The sequence below is a fragment of the Puntigrus tetrazona genome, chromosome 4 (assembly GCF_018831695.1).
Source record: "Puntigrus tetrazona isolate hp1 chromosome 4, ASM1883169v1, whole genome shotgun sequence".
Taxonomy (NCBI): Eukaryota; Metazoa; Chordata; class Actinopteri; order Cypriniformes; family Cyprinidae; genus Puntigrus; species Puntigrus tetrazona.
Window position 1 is genome coordinate 8,437,034 of NC_056702.1, and position 14,059 is coordinate 8,451,092.

Consider the following 14,059-nt stretch of genomic DNA (forward strand, 5'->3'; position numbering starts at 1 on the left):
GTGCAAGTCACCTTGTCAAAGTTGTGCATTTGCTCTCTATTGGTCAGCCAGGACTCCAAATCCGGCGAGTTCTGGATCACGAACGACTCGTAGTCGGCGAACATTGTCGCAAAGCGTGCAGCGAACACCTCCCTCAGCTGCACGTTCAGTTTAGCATTCCTCAGCTCCTCTTCCTCGGCGGGAGACCTCCCCCCGACGCCCTCCTCCGCCACGGCCTTCTGCCCCGCCGCCAGCGCCTCCAGACGGGCCACTTTCACCCCAGTCCTTTTGGCCAGAGCCTGCAGGCGCTCCAGGGTCGGGTTGCCCTGAAGAAGCTCCAGCACGTCCAGCGCCTCTCCGCCGAGGTTGCCGTTCTTCCTGTCGTCCACCAGCTCGCTCAAGGACGTGTTCTTCAGCTCCTTCTCCAGCGCGGAGGTCTGCGAGCCGACGGTCGGATCAGGGGAAGAGCTGCCCCCCTCAGGAGACAGACCAAAGCTTAGCAGTACCTCGCTGAGCTCCTGGATGAACTCGGTCTTGTTGGGGAACTGAGGGAAGTCTTCGGGCAGCTCGATGCAGTGGTTGTCGATGTCAACGAAACACAGGTTTGCCTGATGAGAGAAAGGAGCCGTTCAAAATAACGTTTAACATCTAAGTAGGAGTTCAAGTCTTGCTGCACAACACTTCAACCTGTAGTATAATAAAAGAAACAATAATGCTGTGACAAAGGAAATGTGTTTTGTGCAAAGATACCAAAATAAAGTAAACTGTGACATATTATTCCCCAAAAATTATTTACACAGTAGACCGTGAGTGAAAAATAAGGGACCAAATTATTCACTTTGACCAGACCAAATTTTGCGGAAGTGTTTTTGTTTATATTATATTATAATAATTGCTTGGTAGGTTAACCTAAATTGGTGCACAAAACACAAACGCGTGCCGAGAAATTACAGTACTCAGACACACGCGTGCACGCTGAGCCAAGTTACAATAGAAGTCATCAGCTGTAGTGACCTAATAACCAAAGCCAACATCAGGAATTAGGTTAAATCAATCCAGAGGATCATTAGAAATCTCGCTGTGTGATACATTGCCGTTCAGTCACATGCAACGCAGCTCGTGCGGTGAAAATGCCCTCAAGTGAGTGTGTGAGAAAGTGACCTTGTTGCTGTAAAAATAAATCAGTCAAGCAGAACTATCCGTTCTGTCAGGCCACAATGCTGACAGCCTGTCAGAAACCAGCGTTCAGGCCAGTATGCATGTGTTTGACCTAGCTAAATAGATACACCACATCTCTTTTCCTATTATAAATTGCTAGTTACTTTAGATTTGTCTTTGTGACGCCTTCATGAGTGCACAATTTGAAATGTGTGTCAGATTTCTTTATGCATGCTTTTTTAAAATGTTTTCTGTGTGCATGTTTGCGCTGTGCTGTAAATACGCATCTAACACTCACTGCATACTAAAACTGTTCCCAATCAAAAAAAAAATCCTGTTCTGAAATGGGTAAAGGCATCGGACAGGAGCTGAAGCATAATACTTCAACTAAATGTCACTGTTAGCTACACTCGGAGTGCTGTTACACAACGACATATCTGGAAACCTCAAGTGGTTTTTAAAGCGAGGACAAGAAAACAGTTATGAGGGGAACAGCATTTTAGCAGAATCCAGCCTCAAGAGATGACTACCGAAATGGCAAGCCCAAAATGTCCTGTAATATGTCCTGAAAAAAATATATAGTAGATGAGACAAATGTAAATAACAATTAATAATCATTGTGCAAATACACGCTCCAGACGACTAAGACCCCAAGAGTTGATGAAGAAATAGATTTTTTACCATTTTTGTAATAGAACTGACATATATATAATGTATAATCTATATTCATATATATATATATATATATATATATATATATATATATATATATATATATATATATATATATATATATATATATATATATATATATATATATTATATATTTTTTTTGTGTGTTAATATCTATATCTATATATACATACATACAAACAATTATATTGTAATTATTATTATTATTATTATTATTATTATTATTATTATTATTATTATTATTATTAATAATAATAATAATAAACCCAAATCAACATATTGGAATAATTTCTGACAGTTACAAAAATTGTTTATTCTATACCAAACCTTATCTTTGGGAGAAAAAAGGTTAATTTGCACACAAATTACTTTAGAGATTAATGTAATTTCTGTGCCAAGATATTAATCCTGAAGAAGGCTGTTTTTGGAAAACGAGTAGGTCTTGGAACACCTTGGAAGTATTTTGTCTATATAACAATTAATAATAATAATTTTATTACATTTTTCAATATTTGTGTTTTGTGCATTATTTCTACACTACTGTTGAAAAGTTTTATTTTATTTTTTTGTCAGCATGGGTGCATTAAATTGATCCAAGTCCATAATTAAAATAAATGATGTTCATTTGAACATTCTAATCAGTGAACAGTCCATTAAGCACTACAGCATATTAGAAAATATATTAAAATATAAAATAATTATTTTAAATAGTCTCAATATGGAAATTACCAATATTTGTGTTTTTAAATGCATCAACTTGATCAATGCAGCCTTTGTGAACAATTTTTTTCAAAAATATTCCAGAATTCTACCGACCTCAACCTTTTTATCAAACAGAAAAACGAAAGTGATGCAGTAAAATGGAAACCCATGGTGCTTTCCCAAAATGAGCCATCTCCTCTCTTGTTCCCCTTCGGTCTCGTTCTCAATGCCATTAGTCTTTTTTTTTTCTGGGTCAGAGTGACTTCAAAGAGAATGCATAGCAGGGAATCTGGATGTTGAGTTACGGAAAATGGGATTTAGGGATGTGGATGTGGGGAAGCCTTGCAGCATCCAGACGGACAAACCGTGAATAATTAACCTGCTATGAAGACTGAAGCACGACACAAAGAAACGAAGGCTGTGAAGCTAATGTAACGCATCAGACTGGGAAGCAATGCACTTCTCGAAGAAATAAGAGGGAAACAAGGACCGTAAAAAGAGAGCCTCATACTGGTCAGGCTATTTTCAGCAAAGGCCTCTGGTGCTTTTTAAAGGGGGCGTTCTAATATTCAGATCATCCATCGTCACCACAAAATCCAGCTCCAAAGTCATAAAGCCTCTTAAAAAAACAACCCACTTGATGAATGCACCCACATTCTTAGTGGCGAGGTTTTAGGTAGCAGGTTACCTCTTGAGGCAGCTCTAGTTTGGAGCGGTCTGTGCCCTCTTTGGACTGCAGGCCCATGAGATACGGCACAGGGGCGTCCAGGAAGTGCAGAAGCGAAGCGGGAAGGATGGGCACATACACGTGCTGCCACTGGAACGGGAACAGCAACGTGGTGATTCCCTCCGCAACCGCCATGAGCCTCTGGTAATCTAGATGCACACAGGCAAAGGAATGGTCAATAAAAATTATTAATAAGAAAACAGATGTGTACGTCTAAAAATATATATTTTAAAGAAAATACATTTTTAGCGAGTTAACTATTAAATAAACATAAAATAAAAAAAGTATAAAACAAAAAATATTTAAAAGAATAAAATATATCAAAATGTCTTTTCTTTTTCTATTTGAAGCTTTCTCAGAAATCTCTGACAAATATGTGTGATTAAGTAGATTAATCACTACATTGTGTAACTAGTCATTTAATTGCTACACAGCCCTAGCGTATTGCTTTTTGTCGATATAAAAATGTATTATTTATTTGCTTTCCCTATACATATTTTCTTCACTGATGATGATTAGTGAAGATCGCTAGCAAATCTGTTTTGTTGAACCATCAAAGCCATTTTTTTTTTTTTTTTTTTTGCCTTTGGCACTTCATGATGGTTCAGTTTGGACCCAAGTAAAGCAACTTATCACACTATACCTTATAGTTGACTTAATAATAGCGGGCAATGTTATTATTAATAGAAGTTTGTCATAAAAATCCCATCGTTTGTTTATACGGAGAACAGTCGGAGGAATTCATTAGCATGTGTATCAGCTTGTGTTTACTGAAAAGCATATGTGCTGCAGCAGGGTAATGTAATATTCATCAGGCTCCTCCACATTCACTCAGTCTCCACTTCAAAGGACCTGAAAGAAGCACTTGCCAGCATCAGAACTCTAATTTAAATGCTTAAATAAGAGATTAACTGATCTGCATATAGCGAAGACTTGAGTCAAACACCAGAACTTGGCCATTTTTAATGCATTTGAAACTGAATAAATTAAGGCACACGTTATTGTTAGCATTGAAAATAAGACACAGAAACGTGTGTGGAAACTGTAATAAACATTAAGTCTAAATTAATTAAGGAACTAATTTCAAGACTTTTTTGTCTTTTGCAATAACAGTAAAATTAAATACAATAAAATAAAGAAAGAAAAACCCAAATAAAACAAAAGCAGCATGCACCAAACAAAAGCAAACAAACCCAAGCAAATTAATATCACTGAAACAAATGAAAACAAAACCAAGTAAAGCGAAAACATACAAAGCCAAACAAAACAAAAAGAAAACGAAAGCAAAAAAAGATAAGCAAAACCAAACAGAATGAAAGCAAAGCCAAATAAAAGCAAACGGAGCCACATCAGCCAAGCAAAACTGAAACAAACAAAGAGCACACAAAACAGACCAAACCAGATAAAAGAGATCAAAACTAATAGAGAAAAGAGAAAGCAAATGAATCAAGCAGAACAAACAAAACAACCTGAAGAAGAAGTCAAAACTAAATGAAAGCAAACAAAATACAACAAAACAAAAGCAAAACAAATCTGGACTATAGAGGTGCAAACAAAGACGACCAAATAAAAAAAAATTATTTCCTAAGCACAACCTCTAGGTTTCTTACCTTGTGAGTAGAGGAGGATCTGCATCTCTAGCAGGACACAAGTAAAAATCTGCACCAGATTCTCCACTCCCAACAACCGGAAGGCCTCGCTCAGCGGGAAATCAGCCAGAGGCAGCTCCCCGACACCAGGCCTCTGGCACAGGATGGGTTCATACACTCCGTGGAACTTTAGCGAGCGTCCCGGCGGCGGCAGAGGTACTTCATAGAGGATATTGTATACGTAGCTCTCCAAAGGAAGCGGGGGTGGCTGATGGGAGATGACAGCACGGTGCGCCTGGGACAGGAATCGTTTACAGGCGTGCATGAAGGGCATGGGAGTGATCAGACACATAGCTTTGGACACGTACAGCGTGTCACGAACCGAGTCGTAGCCTTCGCCGGAGCAGCCGCAGCTCCTGCGGCCGCCTTGCGAGGAGGAAGTCGAGGAAGGAGACTCCACTTCATCCAGGCTGCTGGCCAAAGAGTCCATGCTAGAGGAGGACGAGGAGGACGAGGACGAGGAGGACGACGAAGAAGGGCAGTTGTGGGCAGACGCGTTGTGCTCCGCTTGATGCATCTGGTGTAGCGTCTGCATGGCGGAGCAGATCTGAGGGCTGGTCACCTCCTCGTAGAAGGTGTGGACGAAACCGTAAGTGCGAGACCCGTCTTCTCTCGTGATGAGGAAAGAGTGGAACTGTGGGGTACGACTGTCACGCTGTGTCCGAAACGACAGGCCTTTGGGCATGCAGAGCTGAGGAGAAACAGAGAGAGAGAGAGAGAGAGAGAACTTACTGCTTCCATGACTTGTGCTTTTTTATATATGCAGGGTCTACTGTTTACATTTCCAGCAACATCAAAAAAAAAAAAAAAATTAACCATAGCACTCCACTGAGACATAAAAGTACCAAATCAAAGTACCATGTTTTCTTTTGTACGTATTATATACACTGCATGAACAACAACAAAATGTTAACCTTTAAATACATAAAATATATACAAACTTATTAACTGGAACAATTTTTTTTATTATTAATATTATCAATGTATGCGAAGAGGCTGTTACCAAAAGACATTCAGCCATGATGGATTTTTCTCTTACTCGGCATTAGTTTAATAGATGTACAGTGAGAGATGGCACCTGTTACAAGGTGGCTGATCGATGTGCTGAAGACACGCAGTTAATACCTCATGTAGGTGGCGGAAACATTTAATTCGCCCACTATATCATACGTGGCAATATGATTTTAACTCCAAAGTGCATTTGACCCGACTAAACTGGACAACTTATTGATCAATTGTGCAGGTAATGGAATGCACCACTGATATTTAACTTAATTTGTCATCTGCTTCATAAATAGACGCATGCAAATATTCAAAAGACGCATGCACAACAGATATGCAAATTGTGAGATTACATCTTATTTCACCGAGCAAAGTGTCTGCATGATTGCAACTTGCATTTGTTAAAATTACACGGGAGCGTTTACTACATGAAAGCTTATAACCACAATACACTGTGTTGATAAATAGGTTTCAGTACATATTCAGCACTGTGTGAAGCAAAAATCGAACACTTTTACAGCTCTTATTTACGCAGCACCATGCCGCTCGCGCAAGCAGTGTGAATATGCTAACTTGTTAACATGTGATCAGAATAAAGTGTCATTCAACTGCTATCTGAAATAGGCAAGAACTGAAAAGACGGAGAGGGAGACGGAGACGGGGAGAGAGAGAGGGGGAGAGAGAGAGAGAGAGAGAGAGAGAGAGAGAGAGAAAACAGAGAACAAAAGAGTGCAGCAGCGAAAAAAAGATTAGCCAAGAGAGAAATTGAAAAAATGAAAGTAAATCACTAGGGGAGTTTTATCCAGACCTTGGAGGACTGAGTTCTGTGATTGCAAGCAGTCTTTCAAGCACTTTTAATCTGTGTGTGTGTGTGTGTGTGTTGTGTGCAAACCTGTGCAGATAAAAGACTAGCCTTGAAAAATGACTCAACATGAACGTCATTATTTTTTTTTCCTCCCTCAAACGATGTGATGGCACCGTGACTGGCAGCGCTGAACACTTCAGGTGCTCCTTGTACAGAGCCAGAACATGCACAATGAGCCGTTTCCATGCCGACGTAAGCAGAGAGCCTGGGCTGAATAATTGATGCTGGTGTCACTACTGCCAAGCTTCCGTTTACGTTTGCCGATGGAAAAAATGACCTTGCAGCACAGAAACGATAGGTCAGAGGTTTTCGTTACCTCTGCATGCTCTGGGACGGTAACACAAGCCCTTGGGCTGATCACTGCACGCAACCACAGAGGGAGCGAGAGTCTGTGTGTACATGTTACGACACTCCAAATCAGCGCAGATACAGATCTTCATGACTAATGTGAGAAATAGCGAGATTGTGTGTGGGAACCTTTATTTCAAATGGAAAACAAACGAGTTTAGATGAGTTAGACATGATGAATGTGTCATAATTCACCTAAGTCGTCAAGCTTCATCATGGTCTGAAAGACACATGTCTCAAAAATACTTCCAAAAAAAAAAAAAAAAAAAAAAATCAAAAAATATTATATAATGTAAACAAAAAAAATTATGTACTGTATGTATTTATTAAGTATATGTATAAACACAAAAACAGTGTGTATATATTTTAAAATATTTCTGTGTTTATACATTTATTTATATTCATATATTTTAAAATATAAATATTTAATATATAAACATTTTTCTTAAATATTCATGCATGCATTTGTATTTATATATACACATAATAAATATGCACAGTACAGACATAGTATGTAAACTAAAACTTATTTTGGATGTGATTAATCATGATTAACCGTTTGACGGCACTAAAAACAAAAAAAAGAAGAATGAAAAAAAAAAGAATTAAAATTAAACAAAACAAAACAACAGATTGATAAAAAAACAAAAAGAATTAAAAAAAATAAAAATAAAAAAAAAATACACAACCAAAACTAAAAAGCACAACTAAAACTAAAAACACAAAATATGAATAATAAAATAAACATCACTCCAAACAAAACAAAAAACAGTAGAATGATACAAAACAAAAAAAAGTGAAACAAAACCCAACCAAAAACAAAACTCTAAAACAAAAAAGGAAAACAGACAAACAGGAAAGGATTATAAAACACATGAACAAAACAAACTGAATGATACCAAATAAAAGAAAGATATAAATCATTAAAAACATTCAAATCACCGCTGAAGGTAATAAATCAAAAGGTAAAAGTAGGAAGTCACTGAAGTCACTTACCATGTTGACAGCATCCTGGTCAAATGGGTTGCACTCGATGTTTTCGGGGTAGTGGGCCAGCACTTTGGACTTGAAGGTCCTTTTGAGGGGGCTCTGATCAAAGTTTTCCCCTGCAGAGAGGAATGGGACAAGTATTATGCAGAGTAGAGTATCGGAAACATCTTTTAAAATATTCATAAAGCTTTAAAATGCAAAAGCTACGGTAAGAGCGCGTCTGAATTTTTATACACGGTCGTAAATAACAGGAGGTTTGTCACGTGTCTTAGCTACGCTGCATTAAACTGATCAAAGTTTCATGGTTTCCCCTCTAAACTGCACGACCTTTCGAGAGGAGGAGGGTACTTTGTGGAGATATCCGTGTAAACATCTGTTTAGTTGTGCTGAACCTCTCTGTAAGGAATACGTTTCAGCGTACAGTTAAATAAATCGGCACAATAACATACCTTTCACACCTTCTTTTGATAACATGGCTGTGACATGTAAACTCTCTCAGGTAGGCTGGACGGAGTAATCCACTTGTATTTACCGTGTAAATGTGACCCAGATACGACACCTGTCTCTGAGGGGATAGCGGTGGCCTGAGCAGGATTTCTCACCCTCTAATCTTAATACTTACTTACTTACACCCACACCTGGGTTTGTTTGCCATGAGCAGCAGCATACCCCCAAATAAGAGCGTGTTCATTGTGTGTGTTTTTGTGCAGATATTTAGGGGACATGTCAGTTAATCTAAAAATAACAATGCTACGGTCGCCTCTGTAAATGTGCGTTCCAGGCTGGAATGTCTGTGTTTGTTTCGGTTAGTTTACCCAAATGCATTTCAGCACCCCGGGTTGCCAGTTGGTGGAAAACACTGCATAATCTGGCAACCTGCAAGTCTGAAACGCATGCAGGTAAAATAAAATGATATACAAAACAAGTGATTGATTGATTGATTTGGACCGCAACACCTAGTACAACCACTAGTCGATCCTACATACAGCCTGTTTAATGTGTTTGATCCGCAATGATTATTGCTGTTGTTGATGATTATTGCTGCTGCAGAAACTTGCTACCGCCAATACGGGGCTGTAATTATGAGGACCTACTGCTGCATATAAAACAGCCCGTAGCAGATCTATACAGGTGGAGCTGGGGATGCAGAGGATCTCTGAAAGTGTGCTGCGAGCCGCTCTAGTGGATGCTAACTAGACAGTTAAACGTAAAACATCAGCCGGCGCCATCTAGAGCTACATGACCGAACTTGGCATAAATGAATGAGAGAACAAAAACAAAAACATTTCAGTAAAAATAACTACTTGACGGGAGTCTATTATAATATAATAAATGTTACTAATACATATTTTTAATATTCATTAGCAACAATAGTTTTGGGTATAAAATGTATTTTAAGATTTATCTTGGTGAATCCTAAGCCGAAAATCTGATTTATAGTTAGCCGTTTTGCTTTAATATTGAATATTATTTATATATTTCAGCTTTATATTTTTATTATGCTTTCAATATTGTTATTGTTATCATTATCTCACTTAAATTTGCACATGGTTTGAATAACATAGGGTAAAAATGTGGAATATCCAATAAAATTATAAAGTAAACTAATGATTGATTGATTATGAATTCAGATTTTATCGAAATATCTGAACCTATATCTTTCATGCGAGCACCAAGGCTTGACGTCTATAGAGTGCATGTTAACCACTACGCCACAGTTTTAATTGTATTATTGAATATATAAATGCCTCAAACCACATTTGTTTAGGGTAAATAAAGCCAGTGCAAAAAAAAAAAAAAACCAGGCAGGCACTGTTTCGCTTTCTACCACCATGAACACAACAGTTTCATGAGAAACAGTTGCTTTTCTGGCTCAGTGCGTGTTACTGTGCCCCGAACAGGCCGACACATGCAGCCCGTGGTGTTAGATGAAAACAGCGTAGCTTTGACAGCAAAGCACAAGCGGGAACACAGATTGGAAGAGAGCCACGGACGTCACCACAGCGCAGATTACAGGAGCAGACAGTGTGTCGTGCAGGATTTGGATCTGACGGGAGTTAAAACACACAGATTTACAAGACAGAGCGTGCAGTTAGCGTAAAAAGAGAAACGGCACAACTGACTGGCGACAGGGATGTAACAAGTACAATCTTGATGAGATGAAAACGGCAGTCAGGAAATCAGGACTGAGTCTAATTACCAGCCTAGCTCGTGTTTTGTCGTGTATGAAGATTATTTACAGCGGGTCTGTGCTGTGGGGTGAACTAGCGGAGATTTGGCAGGAGAGACTGTGCGACAGCCCTGAGCATTAACTAACAGGAAGGGACAGGGAGGAGGAGGAGGAATCTACTAAAGCCCTTTACAACAGAGAGGGTCTGAGGCCGCAGGCATACACGTGAGTAAGAGAACACCCCACGAAGAGATAGCAGGAACAGCAGGAGAACAGAGGAAAAACAAGACAGGGAGGGAGAAAGAGACAGGCAGGGCTGCATGAGATGATGAACTGATTTAAAATAACAAGCGGAGGCAAATGACCCACATTTAACTACTGAGAGAGAACGAGAGGAAAAGAGGGGAGGACTGAAAGCTAAATGACAACAATGACCCCGTTCACATGCGCTATTCGGTTATCGTTCGCTCTGATATGTAGCAGCGTTTGATCAGTGCTTGATGGATACAATGAAGTATGATTTTTCCAAACCGAACAGCTCGTTTTGTTTGGAGACGCATCAAATTACAGAAGCAAAATGGGTGGCGATTGACATCAATGTGTTTTTAATGTGTCCAATCAAGTCAAGCGGTAGTCAGAAACGCATCCACTTTACATTTGTATATATTGTGTAAAGGTAAAATATTAATGCTGATGCAGGCCAGATAGCAGTGATAATTGAAACGAAGCTTGAAAACTAAATAACTACTCAATCCGAAATATTTATTATAAATAAATATAAATAAATAAATAAAAACTAAAAATAAAAAAATAAAAAAAAATATATACACATTTGACTGATAATTGTGAAAATATAAAAATGTATATGCAAATACATGTAAATATAAAAGTAGTAAATAACATTGTATTTTAAAATTGTATAATAATATAATATGAATAATACAAATAATAATGATAACAACATTCTAAAATTTTGAAGTAAAATGCAATCTCTAAATCATTACAATAATATTAAATAATCTATAAAACTGAAATTCCAATCTTTAAATAAAGTAAATACTAAAATACTAATAATATCACTGTAAAATCACAATATTAAAACACACAGCAAGAAATGTGGACATTTTGAGATTTTAAGTTTAATACTTGGTTATCAGTGATTTCACTTTTGTGTGCTTTATCTATTAAGCATTAACGCACTGATGCAGTCAACCCTCTGCTCAAAATCTTTATACAGGGGATACATTTGGAAAGCATGCTAATACCAGGTTTAAACGGCAATTGCCTGGCGTTTGAGATCAGATCATTTGAGGTGGATCTTAATACGAGGAGCAACCAAGGGCAGAAGAACGAAGGGTGGGGAAACAAAAATAAATAAAAAAAATTGAAAAAGGGAGAAATTTAGGGAAGCTTAGTGGTGAGGAGGTTAATGACGACATTTACCTGCTGCCACGGCCTCCGGGTCCCTGCCCTGACGATCGGCCTCTAGCCATTGGTACAAAGCTGAGATGGCAAACACACAAACAGACAAACAAAAAGCAAAAATGTCAAACACAGAAATGGAGAAGCAAACAAAATGGATGCGTGACAGAATCCAAAGTGCGGTGGCTTCGCAGACACAGACAGCGCGTGTTATTTTGCAGGCTGAGCAGAGATGGAGGTGAAGTGAGACACGTTTCACAGCCTCTGCTTTGACGAGCAGCTTGACTGTAGGCCGTAATCTCTGCTGGGATGGAGACATCACGTTGTGCGTGACCAGCAAGCGCTTGCAGAATATATCTTAACGGTGGGTGTTAAAGGAACACAACGAGGTGGTTAAGAAATATCTACATACAACCCACACTCAAATACAGACTTCTGTCTTGCTGGAAAGACATCTTCAGTTTGGCCTCAAATAATTTTGATCATCTTGTTAAAAAAAAAAAAAAAAAAATTATATTATATATATATATATATATATATATATATATATATATATATATATATATATATTATTCCGACTGAGCCTCACCTTTCAAATACAAAGTGTTATTACTAAAAACAAACAATTAAAATAAATAAATAAATAATAAATAATAAATAATAAATAATAATAATAATAATAATAATGAAACCAGAACATGAAAAAAATTAATAGAAATATTTAAAAAAATAAAAATACAAAATAAATTATTTAAATTAAAAGAATTCATAATACATTAAGGATGATGTACTACTGTAAGTAAGTTATTTATTTTTTTACATCACAGAGAGCCAGACGTGTTGTTCTTGAGGTTCACCCACACAGGAAGTGACTGCTGTGTCTGTAGCGTTACGAACGGTATTTACAGGATGACTCAGCCGGTGTGTTACAAACAAACGTCACTGCCGACCGAATCGGAATCAAGCACTCCTTGAAGTCACCTAAGATCCTGCAGATCAGTTACATCCAGCACCTTCCATACTCTTCCCGTATCGCTGAATGCTAAATGCAAGTTTGCTACCTCTAGGCCAAGTGCCAGAGAAAGGACTACACCGTGTTTTTGCTTCACTGTACTCTTTGCAGCACATTTGAGCACCGTTACACTAATCATTAAGTGTATGCATATACACATTATAAATCAAAATCTTCAGGTGGCACTGCAGCATTTTTTTTTTTTTTTTTTTCAAGTGTCCATAAAGGCAGAACTTCTTCTGCATCAACACCTGGCAGCAGCGGAAGAGAGTATTGGATTTGTGATATTGAGCTTCAAAGACCAAAATCACTGGCCTCGCTCTGACCACCATTCATTTTAAAAGTGCTGATGGAAGACAGAGAAAGAGCAAGGGACGGCACACAATGTCTCCTGCAGAGCCTTTGTCCATCCTCAACAGCGTTACGTAACTGAGCTCTAGTGAGTGTGTGTGTGTGTGTGTGTGTGTGTGTGTGTGTGTGTGTGTGTGTGTGTGTGTGGTGTTTTCAAGTGCTGAGCGGGCATATTGTGAGCACAAAACATTGGGGTCCTTTTCCTTCTCGCAGTGTTTGGCAGTGAGCACAGCTCCGGTGTCAGACTCACAACACATCTACTAAAGCTGTAATCCACAACAAGTCCCGGCCCGTCAAAACCTCAGCGTTTTCATCTTACTACACCATAAGCAAGAAAACTATTCACTTACACGAACTGGCACTTAAATTTCACGGGACAAATAGCTTTCATTTGCATGTCAAGAGTCACTTTGATGGCAAGAGAAGGGAAGGGATGTGTAGCGAAGGTCTTTCTTCTTCAAAATATTGAATGAGACCGTTCCAGTGCTTTAAGAAAGAGCCTTGTAACGCAAGGAACATGGTTGACCTAAGCGTTCAAATATGATCACAAATGGATACAAAAAAGCTGACTTGTTCAGGCGTGACACAAGGCTGTCAAGATAATGTGTGGACTCATATCAGCCAGTTGCAGGCATTCAAGTCAAAGTTCACGAAGAACGTAACAATCCGTGTTTTTGTCCACTTTAACAGTTCAATATCAAAGTCTGTTTTTCTGAAATCTGTCTTAATGTGATCTGAGCTGGACATGCGGACGATTTAGAAACAGCAATGCTACGGTCTGCATTAAAAGTTTGGCATGCAAGACCGTATTGGATGACAAAAGTAATAATGAAAAGGTTTAAACTGTATAATTACCATAAAATACTAGAGTTAAAAATTTAAACACAAGCTAAAATGAACCTTCGTGTTTAACAGTACAGACGGAAATCTGAGCTGAAGAGGCATATGAATCACACTGAAATCCAACAGTCACATGGTGTTTGATAAATCT

General features: G+C 38.4%; 1 protein-coding gene across 5 annotated transcripts in view; it reads right to left on the bottom strand.

Moving 5' to 3' along the window:
* The window catches only part of dennd5b (DENN/MADD domain containing 5B), a 34,908-nt gene that overhangs the window by 12,939 nt on the left and 7,910 nt on the right, over positions 1-14,059 (bottom strand). For 3 of the 5 annotated variants that reach the window (XM_043236572.1, XM_043236567.1, XM_043236568.1), the window contains exons 2-6: positions 11,727-11,786; positions 8,120-8,229; positions 4,870-5,599; positions 3,221-3,408; positions 12-587 (exon numbers count right to left, since the gene is read on the bottom strand). In XM_043236572.1, coding sequence (XP_043092507.1) covers positions 12-587; positions 3,221-3,408; positions 4,870-5,599; positions 8,120-8,229; positions 11,727-11,786 — 1,664 coding nt within the window. The remainder of the gene's footprint in view (positions 1-11; positions 588-3,220; positions 3,409-4,869; positions 5,600-8,119; positions 8,230-11,726; positions 11,787-14,059) is intronic. The other 2 variants (XM_043236569.1, XM_043236571.1) reach the window with 1 other exon arrangement.